At 32.6% G+C, this 19,397-nt stretch overlaps 4 protein-coding genes and 1 non-coding gene across 6 annotated transcripts; 1 reads left to right on the top strand and 4 right to left on the bottom strand.

Moving 5' to 3' along the window:
* Nucleotides 1-513: 513 nt before the first annotated feature.
* On the top strand, nt 514-586 carry TRNAF-GAA. The gene has a single exon. It is a non-coding gene; the product is annotated as a tRNA-Phe (tRNA).
* A 792-nt stretch (nt 587-1,378) lies between these two features.
* On the bottom strand, nt 1,379-3,548 carry LOC106332256 (VIN3-like protein 2). Of its 2 annotated transcripts, none has more exons than XM_013770731.1 (4): nt 3,452-3,548; nt 3,260-3,338; nt 2,205-2,874; nt 1,379-2,130 (listed from the first exon to the last, which is right to left on the bottom strand). In XM_013770731.1, the coding sequence occupies exons 2-4, from the start codon at nt 3,291-3,293 to the stop codon at nt 1,491-1,493; spliced, it is 1,344 nt and encodes a 447-aa protein (XP_013626185.1). In that variant the 5' UTR covers nt 3,294-3,338; nt 3,452-3,548; the 3' UTR covers nt 1,379-1,490. The 2 variants fall into 2 exon arrangements, with proteins under 2 accessions (XP_013626185.1, XP_013626186.1); XM_013770732.1 differs by having other exon boundaries at nt 3,275-3,338; nt 3,452-3,547.
* A 5,543-nt stretch (nt 3,549-9,091) lies between these two features.
* LOC106335953 (calmodulin-binding protein 60 C-like) lies at nt 9,092-12,291 on the bottom strand. The gene is made up of 9 exons (XM_013774648.1): nt 12,150-12,291; nt 11,802-11,964; nt 11,605-11,680; nt 11,481-11,539; nt 10,920-11,413; nt 10,688-10,848; nt 10,421-10,618; nt 10,175-10,343; nt 9,092-9,955 (listed from the first exon to the last, which is right to left on the bottom strand). Exons 2-9 carry the CDS (start codon nt 11,918-11,920, stop codon nt 9,348-9,350), a joined length of 1,884 nt encoding a protein of 627 aa, XP_013630102.1. The 5' UTR covers nt 11,921-11,964; nt 12,150-12,291; the 3' UTR covers nt 9,092-9,347.
* A 764-nt stretch (nt 12,292-13,055) lies between these two features.
* LOC106332481 (small nuclear ribonucleoprotein E-like) lies at nt 13,056-14,637 on the bottom strand. Its single transcript, XM_013770941.1, has 6 exons — nt 14,521-14,637; nt 14,412-14,438; nt 14,250-14,312; nt 13,489-13,567; nt 13,355-13,400; nt 13,056-13,252 (listed from the first exon to the last, which is right to left on the bottom strand). Exons 1-6 carry the CDS (start codon nt 14,560-14,562, stop codon nt 13,243-13,245), a joined length of 267 nt encoding a protein of 88 aa, XP_013626395.1. The 5' UTR covers nt 14,563-14,637; the 3' UTR covers nt 13,056-13,242.
* A 2,325-nt stretch (nt 14,638-16,962) lies between these two features.
* Nucleotides 16,963-18,313, bottom strand: LOC106331784. Its single transcript, XM_013770196.1, has one exon. The coding sequence runs from the start codon at nt 18,243-18,245 to the stop codon at nt 17,277-17,279; it is 969 nt and encodes a 322-aa protein (XP_013625650.1). The 5' UTR covers nt 18,246-18,313; the 3' UTR covers nt 16,963-17,276.
* Between the last annotated feature and the right edge of the window lie 1,084 nt (nt 18,314-19,397).

Below are 19,397 nucleotides of genomic sequence, written 5' to 3'. Positions count from 1 at the left end.
AATTTTATTTATATAGAAGATAGCAATATAGTATTGGGAATGTGAGTCTTGAATTTCCTTGCAACTCTGAGTCAGACTGTGTTGGGAATGCATTCACATTGATCAACAGATCCAGAAGTGCCTTGACTATAGGAGCTTCTTTTCAAGAGTCAAACAAACAAGAAGCCAATCTTCAATAAGCCAGTCATATATATATATCATGCAAGCAATTTCAGACAGAAGATTTAGATACTCAATAGCAAAGCTTAAGTTTGTATGATGCTCTTACCATCACAAATAAATCCTTCATCACATTCAAAAACATGTTTGATAAGAACTCTGCTCTCAAGAAGCATATATCATCCGAATTCTTTCCATCTTCTACTACCACATTCATAACTATCACATTTTTAAGGATCTTCTTGACAAGCTGTTCAGCTAGTGTAAACGTTCTCTTTGTTGTACATCCGCTCAAACGCCATATTAATAAACAGAGAAAGAACTTGTTGGATATGACCATGACAATAACAACAAGCGGGGATAGCTCAGTTGGGAGAGCGTCAGACTGAAGATCTGAAGGTCGCGTGTTCGATCCACGCTCACCGCACATTATTTTTTTTTTCTTTTCCGAAAACAATTTAACTTTGAATAGTTACATTTCTCGATCTTTTTAAAACGTATTGGGACTTAGATAAAGATACAAAAAGGTTTGGTCGGATCTTTGGGTCAATTGTCTTATATATTTGGACGCAACTAGGTACTTTAAAAAAATTTGGTTAGGATTCCGTCGGTTCCTATCGGTCTAATTCTATAATTAAAATATATGTAAAATACTTATAATTTTCGGATCCATAGCAGGTTCAGATCAAGTTCGAATATTTAGGATCCAAAAGAGCAAAATATCCGAATTCCATAAAAATGGCCGAAATCTTATATATTTATTTAAAATTTTGTAAAACAGCCAAAAATATACTATTAATAATTGAAACTAAACATTTTTAAATTTTAAATTTGACATATAAAATTTCATATTACTTGAAAATGTTAAAATAATAATAATGAAGATTACTAATAAAAAGGCATTTCAACTAAATTATAAACTAAAAAATATAAAATGAAATAAATAAATAAAATCATAGTTTTGGATACTCAGGTCATGTATGAACCAGTTTTTATCGGTTTATTAAGGTCGGTTATGTAGGTCCGGGTAAAATGCCCGTGCTGGACCACTCTTTCGCTCTTTTTTAAAGTCATGTAGTGAATTTGGTGGTTTCCCATTATGGCCGAGACGTAGGGTTCACTTACACACACTATGTGATCAGAACTTGTAAAACTCCACAGACTCTCTCTAGTGTTTTAATTCACATCTTCAAGTGCAATGCGATCTACTTTGTCCAAAAAGAGCAAAACAACCCATTCATCAAATTCTGTTGTTTACATGATAATTTGTTCTAACAAAAGTTGAACCCTTTCTAAATAAATATCCTCCAATCAGACGAGCTGAATCCTTGTCACCGCTTTCTTGATATGCAATCAGAGAACGTGTCAACGAGCTGCTCAGCTAAAGCTACTGAATCGTCCTTGAAAGCATCAATGAATGTCTTCACAACGTTCATCTCCTGAGCACTGGCTCTTAAGCTATACCAAGTCAGAAACTCCTGTCTGAAACTCTTATCAACATAACCTGAACACTCAAGCTGTCTCATAATCTTCACACAATCCTCCAGCCCAAAACCGCAGCTTGTTGAACTCTTAACATTGACCACCTTCTCTGGAACAGTTTCTTCTTCTTTAGTGCTTAAGCCACTCACAAAAGCTGCTTCCTCTTCTTCTTGAAGGGTTCTGGTCAAGACTTTGGTTTCATCAAGAGGTGTATCTTGGAGGGATTTCCAAGCAGAAGAGCAAAGATCCTTCACTTTTCGCGCTGAGCCAAGCCTGTTTACGTTTCCTCTACACATTGCCGATGGAAGATCAGTAAGGGGACCACCACACAACTCAGTTTCCAAACTCTTCACAGCTTCCTCCACGGTCTCAGATAGTTTTCTGTACTTCTCCGTGCCCTTGAGAAGCTTCTGAGCCAATACAAGACGGTGACAAAGCACGTCAACGCTTCTGGTTTCCTTTGCAATCAACATTTGCTTCTTCCAACACCTAAGAAAGAAAGAAAAAAATAAAATAAAGAACTGTCCAAACTGAATTCAAGATTGATTGGTTGAGATTTTTACTCAAGCAAGCTGTTTGTTTTGCCACAAGAGACACAGTAGAAGCATCCATCAACGTCACTACTTGGCTTGAGACCTGATTTCTCAGTCTTGAAAGCACAATCCAGATGGCAAGACAAGCCACAAGACTCACCGGGGAACGGAGGATCGGAACCGCAGGTTAACCAGAGACTAGGATCTTTATTGTCATCATACTTATGGCAGATACAACAAGAACACCTTTGACAGAACAAGTCTTCTTGTCTCAGCACAGCTTGACAAGCCAAGTTCTTACAGTAGATACTACCGCATTTAGCTTTATTAACTGATTCAGCGCTCACATAGCGAGTAGGAGTAGCGTTCTTCCTTTGTCTTTTTGAGTTTCTCTTAGTTGTTTTTGTTGTTGTTGATGAGTCTCTCTTCCTGTCTTCTTGATCTCCTCCAGAGTTTCCTTTAATAGGAGGCGTTGGAGCTTTTTTCTCTGATACAGTTTTCAAGAGGCTGTTGATGAGCTGAGCTTTCGTCAGGTTCTTGTACTTTCTTTCTTTGCCCAACTCTGCGCATAAGACCTGTCGTATCTCCTCATGGGTCCACACCTGTAAGGCTTCAAAGGCTAAATCAGAATCTTTTGAGAGTTCATGAACAAGCTTTCTCTTTTCATCAACACTCATTTTTCTGCCTTTCATGGAGTCACCTGCAGAGCTCATACAAGATGAAGAAAAAGGATGTAAATTTTACATTTTTAACCACAAACTAAGCTCCAAGAAGAACAATGTATTATAAGAGACTGAACATTGTTTCTTCATGATAAGAAACCACATTCATTACTAAGTTCCAAGAACATGTACATATATACAAAGAAAGTTTCATCCTTTATGGTGACATTCATCAAATTATTAAAAGCATCCATCACTACGTTCATCTTCAAGAGTTAAAAACCAAAAAAGTTTCAAACTTTCAATTCCATTCGAGTTAAAACTAACGCAGAAACATCAATCATCTTTAAACCCACCAAGCACACATTACGACAAATCTTGCCAAGTTCTTTTTTTTTTCTTTTCTTGTAAGAAGTAAGAAACCTAAAGAAGAGGTACCGTCGAGAGAAGAGTCCATGACAACAGAGATAGACCAGGAGGTACCAACCAGACTACTCAAAACCTGCAAAAGAAAGAAAGAAAATGAGATTAGAGAAAGAAAATGAGATTAGAGAGAGTGAGATCGTTCGTGCAAGAAGAAGCGAAGAAGAGAACAAGAAATGTTATTCCACATACAATAGAATCAAAACGGTCGTCCTTGGGAAGATTCAGCTGAAGCGGAGGAGAGACCGGAGAAGAGAAGAAAGAGACTACTTATAGTATGGGGCCCAACATTTAGTTTGCATGTCCATTGTATTCTCTTCTTTTTTTACTCGAAAGAAAATGAAATTTAATACCAGATATATTTGGTCAGACCAGTAACCATTGAGTAACATTAAGAATGATAGAGCTTTGAATGGTAACCAAAAGAATGAAGAGGAACGCTACATTTCTTAACGTTCCTCAAAAATGTTATCATTCATGAGGAATATTTTTTCCTCTTCATTCCTTCTCATTCCTTTTTTTGTAGAGAATTATAATGCAAATTTGTTCCTTGTTAATTTTGATAAAGAACCCTCATTCCTCATCATTCCCAAAATTTTATTCATATTCATTATTTTTCTAGGTGTTTTCATGCACCATGTGCATTGATAAATTTTTAAAAAGTTAAATTATATTTAAAATGAAATTTATTAATATTATATATTTTATTATTTTTGACTAATATTTAATATAAAGTTGATTATTTAAGCATAAAATTAAGAAAACAATAATTTTGTTTATTTTAAATTACATTTAATAATATATATGTAATATATTTAAAATTTGAATCTTAGATAAATTTTTTATCTATTTATTTTGGTTAAATGTATTAAATCAACTTGTATAAAACTACTAAAAATCATATAAAAATTGTATAGTTATTAAAAATTATAACTAAACAATATTTATAAAAATTTTAGATATCTAAAAGAAACTAATGAAATTAGGATTAACAATTTATTAATTTTTTTAAAAAGATGTAGAAAATTTTGAAAATATTAGTAATAAAAATTGTATAATTATAAAAATAAAATTAAATAATGTATTTCAAAATTTATAATGCATATTTCAATATATTTATTTTAGTGATGATTTATGAATTATTACCATATTTTAAGAAGTTTAACAAAAATATAAATCAACATTAAATGTAATATATTAGTTATTGCCATATTCTATAAAGTGTGCCAAAAATGTATGTCAGTAATAAATGTGATTGTCCATGTCATATTAACTATAAGCCATGTCATCAATCTTGTTAGCCATGTCATCTTTTTTTTTGTAAAAATGATTGTAGATAGGACATGTGACAAAATCACTTCGCAAATATAGTTTAGGGGATTAAATGTATTAAATCAACTTGTATAAAATTACTAAAAATCATATAAAAATTGTATAGTTATTAAAAATTATAACTAAACAATATTTATAAAAATTTTAGATATCTAAAAGAAACTAATGAAATTAGGATTAACAATTTATTAATTTTTTTAAAAAGATGTAGAAAATTTTGAAAATATTAGTAATAAAAATTGTATAATTATAAAAAATACAATTAAATAATGTATTTCGAAATTTATAATGCGTATTTCAATATATTTATTTTAGTGATGATTTATAAATTATTACCATATTTTAAGAAGTTTAACAAAAATATAAATCAACATTAAATGTAATGTATTAGTTATTGTCATATTCTATAAAGTGTACCAAAAATATATGTTAGTAATAAATGTGATTGTCCATGTCATATTAACTATAAGCCATGTCATCAATCTTGTTAGCCATGTCATCATTTTTTTGTAAAATATGATTGTAGATATGACATGTGGCAAAATCACTTCGCAAATATAGTCTAGAGGATTATTCCACAGAAAATAAATCTTACTCGTGAATACTAGGCCTCACACTTATTATCCGAGATCCGGATTCGATCCGAAATCCGCTCCGGATCCACTCCGAAAATAGGATATTCGGGGTGCCCGGATCCGAATCCGGATAGTAAAATCTTGGATCCGTCCAAACCGAATCCGAATCCGGATATCTTAATTTTTAGATCCAGATATCTGAATCCGTATTTTCAAAACACATTAAATTTTTAAATTTCATTAATATTTGTATTTGATATATTAATATTTATACATGAATTAATCTTATAATATTATATTTTAGCTTTTACAATATTATAGACATATATAAATATATTTATAAATATTTAGTTTATGTATTATATTAAAAAAATTAGTATTTTTTTAAAAAAGTTATTATTTTTAATTATTTTAACGGATCTAGATCCGGATCCGGATATCCACGGGTAATAGAATATCGGGACGGATATTCGGAAACCACAAATCCGGATCTGGATATTAAATTCACAGATCCGGCGGATCCGGATCCGGATCTCGGTATCCTGAATTTACCGGATATCCGGATCCGTCTCAGGCCCAGTGAATACCTTAGGAAATTTGGATATTTTCCGTTTGAAAATAAAACTTTGAAGGTACTACGGATAGATGAAATATTTGGTTCAATCAGTTATCCATATAGATCTTAAAAAATATAGATATATGTAATTTATAAATTAAATCAAATATTAAATTTAATATACATTAAAAATAATTAAAATCACAACTATTGAATTTTTTTAAAAATAATATGCAATCCGATAACTGCATGCATGCAGGACTTTAATCTTAAATGGGAAGAAAAAAAATTTACAACCACTTTTTTTAATATACATGGAACAATAATTAGAAAATTACAATATTGTCATTACTGAAAAAATAATATGAGCCATTCGATTCTCTTTTCTCTCTTTAAACAAGAGCCGCCGGATCATAAGAAAAGAAGGGAATACAGTATTTACAAAAATGCCATTAATGAAATATCAACCATAGCCGTTAGATCATCTTGTGTACGATTTAATCTTAGCCACAAGATTACATCTATCTCTCATTCTCTCTCTTCCCACTTAATCTCAACCGCATGATCATTTCTTTATTCTTCAATTACAGCCATAGGATCTTCCTTAGCTTATTCTTCAATTCGACTAGGTATAACTAGTATAACTCGTACAACTGAACATGTTAAATTTTTTTATAACTGGTATATAAATGTTATAATCCATATATAATATATATGTAGCTACTATAATTAACTTGACTAGTAAATCATGTTTTACATATGAAATAAACAAACAAATATCCTAATTTGTATATGATGACAAAATTCCATATATTTTATTTGAAATTTATCAACTATATTAGTCATATTATTATGATAAACAAACATCAAACATAGTTTTGCAAAGCTATGAAGTGAAAATATTGGTACAATCTCTAAACCTAGACATATAAACAATTGATATCATTTTTATTATATATTAAACGAGTATTACTGCTATAACTGGTACAATTTTGACATTTTATATATTTGACAAAACCAATTTGGTATTCCATATGAAAAAAAAACAATCAAATATCTCAATTTGTATGTACTCATAAGTTTCTCTTAATTTATTTGAAGTTTTGGAATTTTTTTTTGAAAATTATTACATAACTCCACAAGCTTACATGATCTACCTTATACTTTTAAGGTTTGTTAACTTGTTTGTCCACTTAATTTTTGGAAAACATACAGGAAATGTATTTTTATGAAATTGATGATGTTATTGTTACCGGGAAAAGACATGTAAACATAGATAAGTGGTACAACTGATGTAATTGTATTTATTATGTGGTACAACTAATATTTTACGATTTCACTGCCAAAGTACAACTATACACAAACTGGTATAACTCAAAAACTAGTAAAACTATGTACAGCCGGTACAACTAGAAAATTGGTACAACTACTTATTATTTTATTATAAATGACTATAATACCCTTGATGAAAATGCATTCTCAACCATAAGATCATCTCACCTCCATTAATCTGAACCTCACAATCTTTCTTCTCTCATTCTCTCTTTTGACTTGGACCCACTTTCTTTTTCTCTCAACCCTAGATCATTTTTCTCTTGTTTGATCATGGCCACACAATTTCTCATTTGTATGTGTATAACTAATATAACTTGTACAACTAAACATGAGACCTGAACGAACAAGAGAAAAATGATACCAAAATGAACATAAGTTTTATCACCAAAAGCAACATATGTTTTCAAAGCAACCCAAAAGCTATCGCTTACATGAAAAGAGACCTGAGCGAATGAGCAGGCTTATCCGACCTCTAAGTTATATTTTTCAGTATACTCTTCTAAATCCTCTTCTATTGTAACATTTTCGGCTTTACTACTGCTTTCTTCGGCTTCGGTATTAAAGATGATTTTTTTTTGAAAATAGTATAACTAGTACTACTAGTACAACTAGTACAACTAGTAAAACACATAATTATTCAAATAAATATTATATAAAACAAAATTTTTACATATTTTGACAAATCCATAAAGTGGAAGATTAGACCAACTTTTTCATTTATTCTACATCATCCTCTTCTATAACATCATTCGTAAATAAAACCTAATATAACCATATTAATTGTAAAGTTATACACGTTCTAGTTGTTCTAATCATACTAGTTATACTAGGTATATTTGTTGTAGTTGTACTAGTTATACACGTTTTACTTGTACTAGTTATACTAGTTTTAGTTGTACTAGGTGTACTAGTAATACTTTGTGTTCTTCTTTTTTTGGAAATTTTTTACATTGAAGATGAGATTTGATTTGATTTTATATGAGCGGAAATGGATCTAGAATGATGTGGAATTGATCGATTTGGGATAAGAACGAAATTTTGTAAGGTTTGGAGAATTTTTTCGATTTGATTTGGATTTTGAGATGGAAATATTTTGATAAAATTGAAAAAACAAATATATGGGGTTTTAAGGTTGTGAATCAGAATTGATATGGAGTAGATGAAAATGGAGTAACAAAAAAAGATTAGATGAATGTTACTTGATTTTCAGTTTGGTTTTTGTAAAATATTTACGTTTGTGTTTCAAAAAAAGTCATGTTTCAAAAAAAAGTTATGAAAGATGGAGATGAACGTGAGAGTGATGATTGAGATAGAGAAATCTGGAAATTTAGGGATCCAGTTTAAGTAGGGTCGGGTTAGTGGGTTAGGATAGTAAATGGGTGGGTTAGCAAATTAGTAGAGTTTCTTAGGTTTCATGGTATTTTACCTCTATTTTGATTAAATTTTAATTCATTTATTAAATTAAAAAAAGAAGAGGTCCTTTATAGAATTTTTTGACTCCATATGTTCCATTCCAGAATTTGTTCCATGCATATGTATATTATATATTTATTTTTTCGTATGGAAGTATTAGAACATCTTTATTCACTAACTTCATTCTTTAGTTGAAAGATATATCTTTTTATAATAAAATACCTTTTCATTATGTATAAGATTTCTAATTATATTTTATAATTTATAATTTATAATTTATTTTTATTTAATACTACAAATCAATTAGCAGATTAAAAATATAAATTTTACCTAATACTCGATATCTAAAAATCGAAGGAATAGATAAAAATTATAAAAATTATATATCTGTTTTTTTTAGTTGAGAAAAAAAAAACAGTTCTGTTTTTTCAATTAAAAAATGAAAATGTCGGGCCTCTCTCTATGGACCGATATCAATGTAATGCCCATTGGGCTATGAAATTGTTGCCGACAAAAAAAAAAGCAAATATCGCATCGTTTTGTCAAAAATCTTAAAACGTGGCCTAAAACAGCTTTGTTTTATCACTGTTCATGGGTTCCTCGAGTTCATTGAAAATAATATGACAAGCAAGTAGCACAAAAACACACAACAGAGAGAATCAACAACAGAATTACAACATGTTTTTAGTATCTTGAAAACTGGTCGGTCACGTAGAGATTACATATAAGCACAAGCAAGGAAGAGAGAAGAATATCTTACTACTGTACAAATGAAGAAGCTCCACAAGAAGAAGAAACCAACACAAAAGACTTTACTTCTTCTGGGAAACTGTTATATCAACAACCACCCTCAAATTATCCTTCTTTTCCTGGAACCTTATTCGTCGTCACCGAGTTCAACAATCCGCGCACGTCTCTGAGCAGCTTTCCTTCTGATGAAGAAGCCCCATCTCATAGCTGCTTTGATCTTTAGCCATCCAACAACAGGCTTACCCGACTGCGAACGGTCTTCTCCATAACCACCCATCGAAGACTGACCAAAAGAGTTGAACCCAAACCCGTCTTCCCCCATGTTGATAGGAGTTTGCGGGCCGCCACCACCACCACCACCGCTCATGCTAAAGAGTCTCAACAGCTGCTGCATATCATCGTTCTCGAGCATTTCATTACTTCTTGCCCTTATCTCCTCCTCTGATAAAAACCCATCACCTCCTCCTCTGTTCCCTGTGTTTGACCAGTCATTAAAAAGGTTAACCTCAGGAGGAGGCTGAACCAAGTGTTGGCTTTGGGATCCTGTTGGTGCACCCAGCGCCAGACTTCCACCGCCATTGCTATTGATCATGCTTTGTGATTCATGAGTGTTGTTAATCAGCTGGTCTTGCGGTGGTGCGTATGAACTGTTTCCAAAGTGCATGTAAGAAGTCGTATCAGCTAGCTGAGACCGAGCCGGGAAGCTTGTACCCTGACTCTGGCTGTACACTGATGCTGAAAGAAAAACAAATGAATGACACTGTTACTTTGGTTTGACACCAAAAGAAAAATAATTTTTATTTTTTGAATAAAGGTTCGGGCCGAAGCCCTATTAGTTTTGTCCCAGTGGTCACTCGAAATGGGGACGTCTGACACAATAGTCATGGTCCTTTTCAGTTGAGCTAATGACCCTTTGGTCAAAAAAAAGAAGATTAGTAGCTAATGGATCTCTACCTTCACCAGAATAAGATGTAGAGGGTTGGCTTGGACCAGAAACTGGCATAGAGTAATCCAAAGCATCCACTTTGTTAACTTGATTGAAGTTCATAAGTGACTTGCTGTCATACTCAATAACCTGATCCCAGTTTTCATATGCTTTCCTCACCAATCCATCCACATAAACCTAAGTTATATATCTTACATGTTAGAAGAACAAGTCCTCATATATTAAGACTAAGAAGACCCAACACAAGCACAAACCTTTTGGTTGTCAGAAAGAGAATCAGCAGGATAATACTGCTTCCCTGAGATAAGACCACTGAACTCATAAATATTGTTGAAAACAACACCAACCGAGTCCTCAGGATAGTAAACATAAAGCATTTCACTCAAGGCGCATGTCTTGGAATGCTCTGCAAGTGTCTCCCACATCCTATTTGACATCCCACTCCCAAGAATCTGAAAAAGATAGTAACAATCATCATCATGATAAATACTTAAAACATATTGATAGGCTAATGCACTTACAGTCCTTAGCTTCTGAGTATCCTTGACCATAAGACGCAGGAACTCTTTAACATTGTAGATCCCTGCTTTGTTCAGTTTCTTATGAAAAGCTCCGTCCTTTCCAATCTTCTCCAACCTCCAAACCTCATCATCCAACGCAGGTGGGTAATGTTTCTTGTACACTGTAGATGAATAAACCATTAGGCCAAAAAACAAGAATGGTCTTTTGCCTCAATGTGAAACAACAACTTACACTCTCCACGATGGTCCTTGACTGTAAAAGCTTCCGTCTTCGCCTCGCGCACACGCATCCCCTCGCAGTAACCAGAAGACACCTTCAACCCCAGCCTGAACTTTCTGCACCTTATCCAACTCGAGTTATCCGTAAAGATAAGCTCACCTAACGTCCCCACGCCTTCTTTCAACGTCACCAGCACGTCACCGGTCAAAAGAGGCCTCTTCCCTTGACGCTCTTTCACCAAATGACTCTCGAACTCTTCTTCGCTCCAGCCTTCATCATCTTCGTTGTTGAAATCACCGTCGAGCACAACAATATCGAGCTTAGCAGAAGCTTCGGGTCCTGTCGTCAGTACACGTCCTGTTGTGGAATCTAATAGTACGACGTGGATGGCAGCGCCTTGCTCTCCTTCTATCTTCCCTCCGGTGAACAAAGGAACAGATAATCTAGACCTGAACTGTAGCTGCAAGTTCCTTCCACCAATGCCTTCGATACGTTTAGGAGAAGACCTGTATAAACTCAAATCATTACTCTCCAAACCATTCAATCATATACCATTCTCCCTAGAAATGTTACCTCTCACTAACTCTAGCAGGGCCTAGTTTCGCCAATGCTCGCTCCACCTCTTCGCTTACCTGTTTAACAAGAGAGGCTCAATAGACACCACGAAGCACCCAAAAGACATGAGAAAAGGCTTTACCACTCGGCGAAGAATTGGTTCCAAAGAGGAGCAAAGCCTCTGTAGACTATCCATCTTCAGGGCTTCCACAATCACACTGAAACAAACATACACGGTTATAAAGGCACACTACCTTTTTCAATCAATTGTAGAATCTGAATTTAGAAACAAAACAAAGTAGAGGGTTTGTAACTGATACAAGTATGAACATAGATTACCTTGCAAGAGCTGGCCTTTTACGCTCAGGCTGCTGCTGCTGGTGATTGCTATTATCATCTTCCTCAAGTTTTCTCTTTTCTCTCATACTATTAGTCCTCTCCATATACCTCGTATGCATTTTTCTCCTCAGCTAAAATCTCCCACAGTTATCGATCTGTAAGACTGAGACAAGCAAAGACACTTCACCAATCTCAAAACCAATGATAAGGAATCACAAAGCTCTCGAATCTCCCCTCCAAATCAAATAATCACCACAGCAAATCAAACCCCAGATTTTCACTTGAGTTTCTTCACAAACGTCAAGAGAGAAACTGAAATTCGATTAGAAGGAGAGAGAAAAAAATTACCTCTGATGAAATGGTGTTTGGTTTTGGATAGAGAGAGAAAAGATCCGAAGCTGTGTTCTGTCGTAATTAATTCCTTCGACCACGTCTTGGTCTGTGATTGATTAATTTCTTCAACCACTTGTCTTGGTCTGTGATTAGTCGAGTGCTATTGACTGGTTTTAGTAAATTTAAGATTAATTATCTGGTGCGGGCGAGACCACCGTAGGCTTGTATTTGCCACCACTTTGTTGTTTGTTTAATGGTAGACATTGTTGGCCCGGCGGCTACTGTACTGTATGTATTTTTAGCACATGCTATATTCTAAAGTTGAGAATATAAAGTTTAATGGGACTTTGGAGTTTGTATTAAAGATTAATTATTTGATTTTTGTACACGATTATAAAATAGTGCAAAAGTACATAACACATCACTATATCACCGGAGATAAGATTCGATGTGGTTTTATTATGTAGATTACACGAATTTAAAGATCTAATTGCAATGGTAAACGATTAGGTTCATAGATTTCTTTATTTCTATGTTAACTTTACACAACACCTTTAAACGATAACCATCACTTATTTTTTTCACATATTATTCTGATTGGTGTAGCTAACTTTAGTCTTGTTAAGGTTTACGGTACTGGCATCAATTTAATTTAAAGTACAGACAGCATTTATACTGATTGTAATATTATAATTTTCTCTGTTATTTATAGTTTTGGGTTCTAGGCGGTTACCAAACATAAAATTATACAAATCAAGACAGCATTTTAATCTAAATCAAACTGGTTAAATTTTTCATCTGAAAAAAAGTTGCAACAAATATCGTTTTTTATCAAATTGTAATATAAAAACTCCACTTTTGTTTTTGAAAACCTACGAGGACGCTCACATTACAACAAACCAAAAGGGACAATACCATCCATAAGATTCTTCAACCAAGTTCCATAATTTTTCAAACTTGTCACTACAATGCAATATTACACGATCATGAAGAGAAGAAGGCATTATCAGTTAACTGAAGAAGAACTCAACTCAACATATATTTAGCAAAAGCTTTGGAGATAGTCGAATCCACTAATCATCTAGAGAGAGTTTGTGGAGAACAGACATTACTTTCCCCTGTCAACACAAAAATGGATATGATTGTGTGTTCAGTTTCTAGAACAAGTTGTTGGTACATGAAAAAAGAGAAAGGACAAAGTAGAGCTTGTGTTAACTTACGTGTTCATCATCAGAGTTATGTTGTCTCCTTTGAGTAGAATCCTTCCTGCAAATAGGCATTTACATTCGAGTTACTGAACCAAAAGCAAACAAATCAAATCAGAGACTTGTTGTCAAAGAGTGAGAGTCCTCACCAAGTGGTTTCCTGGTGTTCTTCTTGATGCTCACTTCTTCAGCTTCATCCAACACAAGGTTCATGTACTCGTCAAAACCCTGTAAAAATGAGAGAAATTGAAACAAGGAATCGATGGTAATGTCACGATCTCAATTTTTTCCGAATTAAGATAGACTTGTGGGAAAGAAAAGTAAAGCGATACAAAATTGAAACAAGGAACCATCCAACGTCAAGTATGTTTAAGACTTAAAGCAAGGAGAATGACAACATCATTTATCTCGAGTTTGAATTAATGAAAAGCTTGAATCTCTATAACTCAGAATAATAAAAGTAGAGCAATAAAGAAAATGATTTCAAAAGGGATATACAAAATCAAGTAAGCAACTCAATAATTCAAACCAATGAGAATGATACAATCACAAACCTAAAGGCATTCCGAAGTGTAACAAGGAACACACAAAGTAGACAACTCCAAGTTTTAAGCGAATGAGAATGACAGCCATACTACATGTTAAGTTTCTCTGAATGAGCACATAGTCTAAGAAAAGATACAGTCTTTAACTCAAGAGAATGAAATAGTGTATCTAAGTAAAAGCAAGCAACTACATAATTAGGTAATAACAGTGACACATTCATCCATCTCACACTTCTCTGAATTAACACATAGTCAACCTTAGAGAACAGCTTCAGTTATATCTCGAGAAGACTAAAAGGATAGCAATACAAATTGCAACTAAACTAAGCGAAGAATTCATTACTAAAAAAAAAAAGATAGCTTACAGTAATCCTTCCTTCAATCCTCAGATCTTTCTGCTCAAATAGCCAAATCTGGATCCTAGCTTTCTGCATCATTTAAGAAAGCACAAATCAGAACCACACAAATCCATGGTTCTCTAATCAAAGTCGACAGAGAGAGAGAGAGAGAGAGGTTAAGGAGCTTACACTTTGAAGAAACCTAAAAATCAAGTTCTGGATCCGCCGCCGGAAAACAAAGCGAAACTCAGTCAATTAACAGAGAGAAAGTAGTCAAAGTCAAAAGGGGGTAACGTACGATAGGTTGGGTCATAATCCTCTGAACTTTGGTGCTCGCCATTGCTGCCTGCCGATGTTTGAATTCTCTCTCTCTCTCTCTCTCTCTCTCTCGACGCTAAATATCAAGTTAAACCCTAGAGAGACAGACGGAGAGATACGCTCTTTATAACATTTTTATTAAAATTCGTTTTTGGTCCTTATAAATATTTCAAATGTAATTTTAGCCTCATATAAAATAATACGACTATTGGGCCCTATGTTCCAATCTTCTTCGCTTTTCTCTTTCACTACCAACTTGCAAAATCGCTCTCTCAGTCTCAGATTTTGGATTGAATTTGAATCTGTCTGTGCAACAGATCTTATTCAGAGTTTAACAATAGAGTTAATCCTGTTAAAGAGGTAGCTACAGCACAAACTAGGAGGATCCATGTAACAATGAATGAAGAAGGAAAGCCTTGATGACTAAATGATCTAATCCAAAAAATATATATATAAATTAGCTTTTAATTTTGTTTATTAAAAATGATTGCTATCTCCATAGAGTATTGACCATCACATGGCTAACCTTGCAAAGTATACTAATGTATACCTTGCTATATGAAGTATAAGTAGGAGTTATTGGTTGTTGTATTTTAATGGATTTGAAAATCCGAACTAAATCTAGTGTTATTGGTTCTATGATTTTCAAATCTGTATTAAAATCATGTGTTATTGGTTTAATAATTCATAAATTCTGTATCAAATCAAGTGTTATTCAATCGTACATATTTACTAATATATTTGATTTTATAATGGATTTGAATGTATTTGTTTGAATTTTTTAGTTAAAAATACAAAGACTCAAATCCGAGGGAAAACCTCCGGATTTGCATATTTTACTTTGATTTATAAATACTATATGGATTTCTAAATCAATCAAAATATATAAACCAATAACACCTCCTAAGTCATGTATAGCAATATTTCTCAACTTAATGATGTTATGTAGTTAACATCACGAATTTAATTTCATTAATCCAAAAAGTGATATCGATGTCAGAGACCGTTTAAATATCTCGTTTTATCAATTAAAATATGGTGTATCTGACGGTAATTTAACAAAATTTAGATTTTGATCCGCGTTTTAAAAGCATAAAAATATTTTTAACAAAATCTAATTTATAAAATCAATATATTTTATAAAATTTTGATAAGTAGTGTTTTAAAGTTATACTATTTTATTTATGTTAAATATTAAAGTTATATAGGGTATTATTTAATTTTGTTTTAATTATTTTAATCTGTTTTGTAATTAAATTTTAATAAAATATATGTAATTTTTGATTAATTGTATGATATATATTTACTTGATCAATTTTTATTATAAAAGTATTTGATATCAATTTACTGACTCTAACATCTTATTTTTAATATAAAATTAATTAAATTAATGAACAATTTTTTTATATTTTCATAAACAAAAATTGCATTTATTTAAATTTAGTAAAACTTTCATATTATATTTTTATTCTCAGATTATTTTATTCTCTAAAGTATAATAATAATTATATACACGAAATTATGTTTGGTTTAAATTAACATCAAAGAAAATGTAAGAGTCAATAAATTGACGTCAAATAAGTTTATAATTAAAATTTATCAAATAATTATATATCACACAATTTATTAAAAGAATTGTAGAAATTTTATTAAAAGTGGATAAGAAAACATATTAAAATAATTTAAAAAATACATAATATCTTATATAACTTTCATATTTAATATAAATAAAAATAATATAATTCTATAGTTTTTAAATACACTAAGATAAAAATGTTAAAACACTACATATCAAAAAAAATGTTAAAAGATATTGATTTTGTATATAAGATATGTATAAGAAAAAATTTACTCTTTTAAAACGTGGGTTAAAATCTAATTTTAGTTAAATTACAGTCGGATCGGTTATATTTTAATTGATAAAACTAGATATTTAAATGGTCTCTGACATCTACATCAGTTTTTGGATGAATGAAATTAAACTCGTGATGTTAACTACATAACATCATTAAGATGAGAGATGTTGTCATGCATAACATATACTTCATGTAGCTAAGTATACATTAGTATACTTTGCATGGTTAGTCATGTGATGGTCAATACTTCATGTAGTCAACAATCATTTTTCCTTATTAAAACTATCAATTACAAGTACTTGGAGGATAGAATTTTCATACTTGGTTTAGTTCATCCAGTTATTCAAAACAGATAACTATTTAGTGGTTTACATTTTTAACTCATTTATTAATTTAGCAAATCCTGCAAGATTATTGAAACATACAATGGTATTGTTGTCATAAAAAATCGGTATGATTTTTATTTGTTCTACAATTTAAATAAAATTTGATTGTAATATAAAAGTGTGAGATGTCAAACAAAGTTTCACATTGAAAGTTAGACAAAAGAAAGTCTAATATATAAAGATATATGTCCAATTCTAATTAGTACGAGACCTTTTGGGAAGGAAACCAAAAGTAAATCTATGCGAGTTTGCCTAAGGCCCAAAGCAGACAATATCGTACCAATCGGATAATTAATGTTAGGAAATGAATTTAATAAATCCCAGCAAAAAGAAGCAAAATATTTATTATTATTACTATTATTATCAACCAAACCATTGATTACTATTTATTACAGTGGTCTACCAAATCCCAAAACAAAACAAAACAAACAATCCATCCATGCATGTGACTATACCATTTTATGTCCGTCTCTTTAAAGATTTCAAGGCAATGCTCATGCTCCTATAAGTGAAGTAGTGGGCAGTGTATACTCGAGATCCCGCAGCCTCTCAACGTCTTGGCCGTGGGGGCTCTTACATTGGAAATATGCAACGGTGTAAGTCGTAAGTAGAAACATCACCACAAATGTTGACACCGCTAGATACAAACCAGTGGCTAAGGTAACCGCAAATGACTGGCTCCTATCGACCGCTAGACTCACTAGAGCCACGATCTGAGCTAAACCAAAGATCAATAAACCGTAGAAAATATTCAAGAGGAATAGTTTTGGCTTCATTCCTTTAACAATCTTTGCAGCTTCCCCCAAAGCTTGTATCCCATAAGTTTCCTCCAGTACTGATATGACCATAGATAGGTACCAGACAATAGCTAAATAAGACGCAAACAATAAGAATAGAACAAGTAAAACGAAAACCTTGGCTACTAAGAAAAACAAGGAAGCAATACTCAAAGATGACAAAAGAATAGGAAAGAGGATTATAACGAAGAACAAACAATAGCCAAGACTAAAGAGGGAAATGTAGAAAGAGGTCACAAGAGGTCCCTTCCAAGATTTAAGAATTAGAACCACAAAATCTTTGAACTTGACGTTCTCATGTTTATAAGTAAGAGCCGAAGCCTGGACGATGACCAGAACGGATAAAAGGTTGATGATGAAGGAGACAGCGTTAAAGATGTCTGAAGACACGACAAATAGGCGAAAATCTGCAAAGACCTTCATAAGTTGGGCCATGTATTCCGGGCTACTAGGATCCATCGTAGGTAACAAATTTAAATCTTGAGTCAAGTTTGTTATCTCGGGTGTAATGGTAAGGACGTTGAATAAGTAAAGTAAACCATTGAGCAAGAAATAAAATACAGAGACAGAGAACATCAGCTTCTTGTTCTTTAGAAAGAGTTTGCGGGATTCGTTTAACATACCCACAACCTCCTTTAGAAGTTCCCAAAACGAAAATAGACCCATGGTTTACTAGAAAGAAAGAAAAAAATGAAAAACTTTTAGATATTGGGTTTGGAAATGAAGGTGAGGGTTTATAAGATCATATATTCATACCCATCTGTTTATATACTACTAAGTTAGTGGTACTAACTACTAATTGATTGGTTCGCTACTTTTCAATGGAGGAAAAGTCTTTGGTTTGTATTTCTTCATCCAAAATTATAAGATAGAAACGAAGACTTAGACATATATAATATAACACGTCGAAGAAAAAGTCTAAACATGACTTCCTGATCGCGACAGGCCTTCCTCAACACATGATCGTGACCAATACGCGCTTTCATAAATCCGCTTGAAACAACGGTCAAGCAACACCGTGTGAATGTAAAATATCGAAACGTCTACATATATTTAAACTAGGATCGGTCCGCGCTACGCGCTGAATGTCGTATATTTGTGTTATGTTTATGGGAAAATTGTCAAATATGACTCAAATGAAAAAGTAAACTCAAACTTGAATCAAATGCAAAAGTAACATAAAAGGCTATTGAAATTACAACCAGCTCCTTGTGAACAAACAAAAAAACCGAATTTTTTTAACGTTTCTTACTGGAAAGTCGTCTGGACTAGTTCTACTTGAAGTAATTTAAAAAATTTGTAAAAATTATTTTGATAAGTGAAAAATTGAAATCATGTAATTAACTAACATATGTTTTAAGAGATATAAATTTAGATATAACAAAAGTTAATTGTTTTCAACATAGATGAGTGAAAGTAGTGAGTCATGATATTCTTTGGTTTAGGTTTTGCCAACATATGTTGTAGTATTGTATGTGTTCTTAAGGTTAGATTTTGGAATGCATAAATGTTTTTTTTGAAAACTTTAAAAGTTACCTAAGTGTGTTTATTTCTGTGTATAGTAAACACTATTTAAGTATAACTACGACTTTATAACGTGGTTAGTTAGTTAATTTAGTCAATTTAGTTTAGGGGTTAAATTTAGGGTCTGGGAAGAGTAAGTCATCCAAACCGGACCGAACCTTTAATTTTTCAATGTACTTTTAAACCTAACCAGATTATTTACGGGACATATATAAGGTTTTTTTTATTCACTGTTTTGCGAAATTCAGAAAACCCTAACGCCGTTTCTCTCAAAGGCGATTTCGAAGGCGATTT

The sequence above is a fragment of the Brassica oleracea genome, chromosome C3 (genome assembly GCF_000695525.1).
Source record: "Brassica oleracea var. oleracea cultivar TO1000 chromosome C3, BOL, whole genome shotgun sequence".
NCBI classification, from domain to species: domain Eukaryota; kingdom Viridiplantae; phylum Streptophyta; class Magnoliopsida; order Brassicales; family Brassicaceae; genus Brassica; species Brassica oleracea.
The sequence above is the reverse complement of the archived record's forward strand: the minus strand, read 5'-3'. Positions and strand labels throughout refer to the sequence as shown.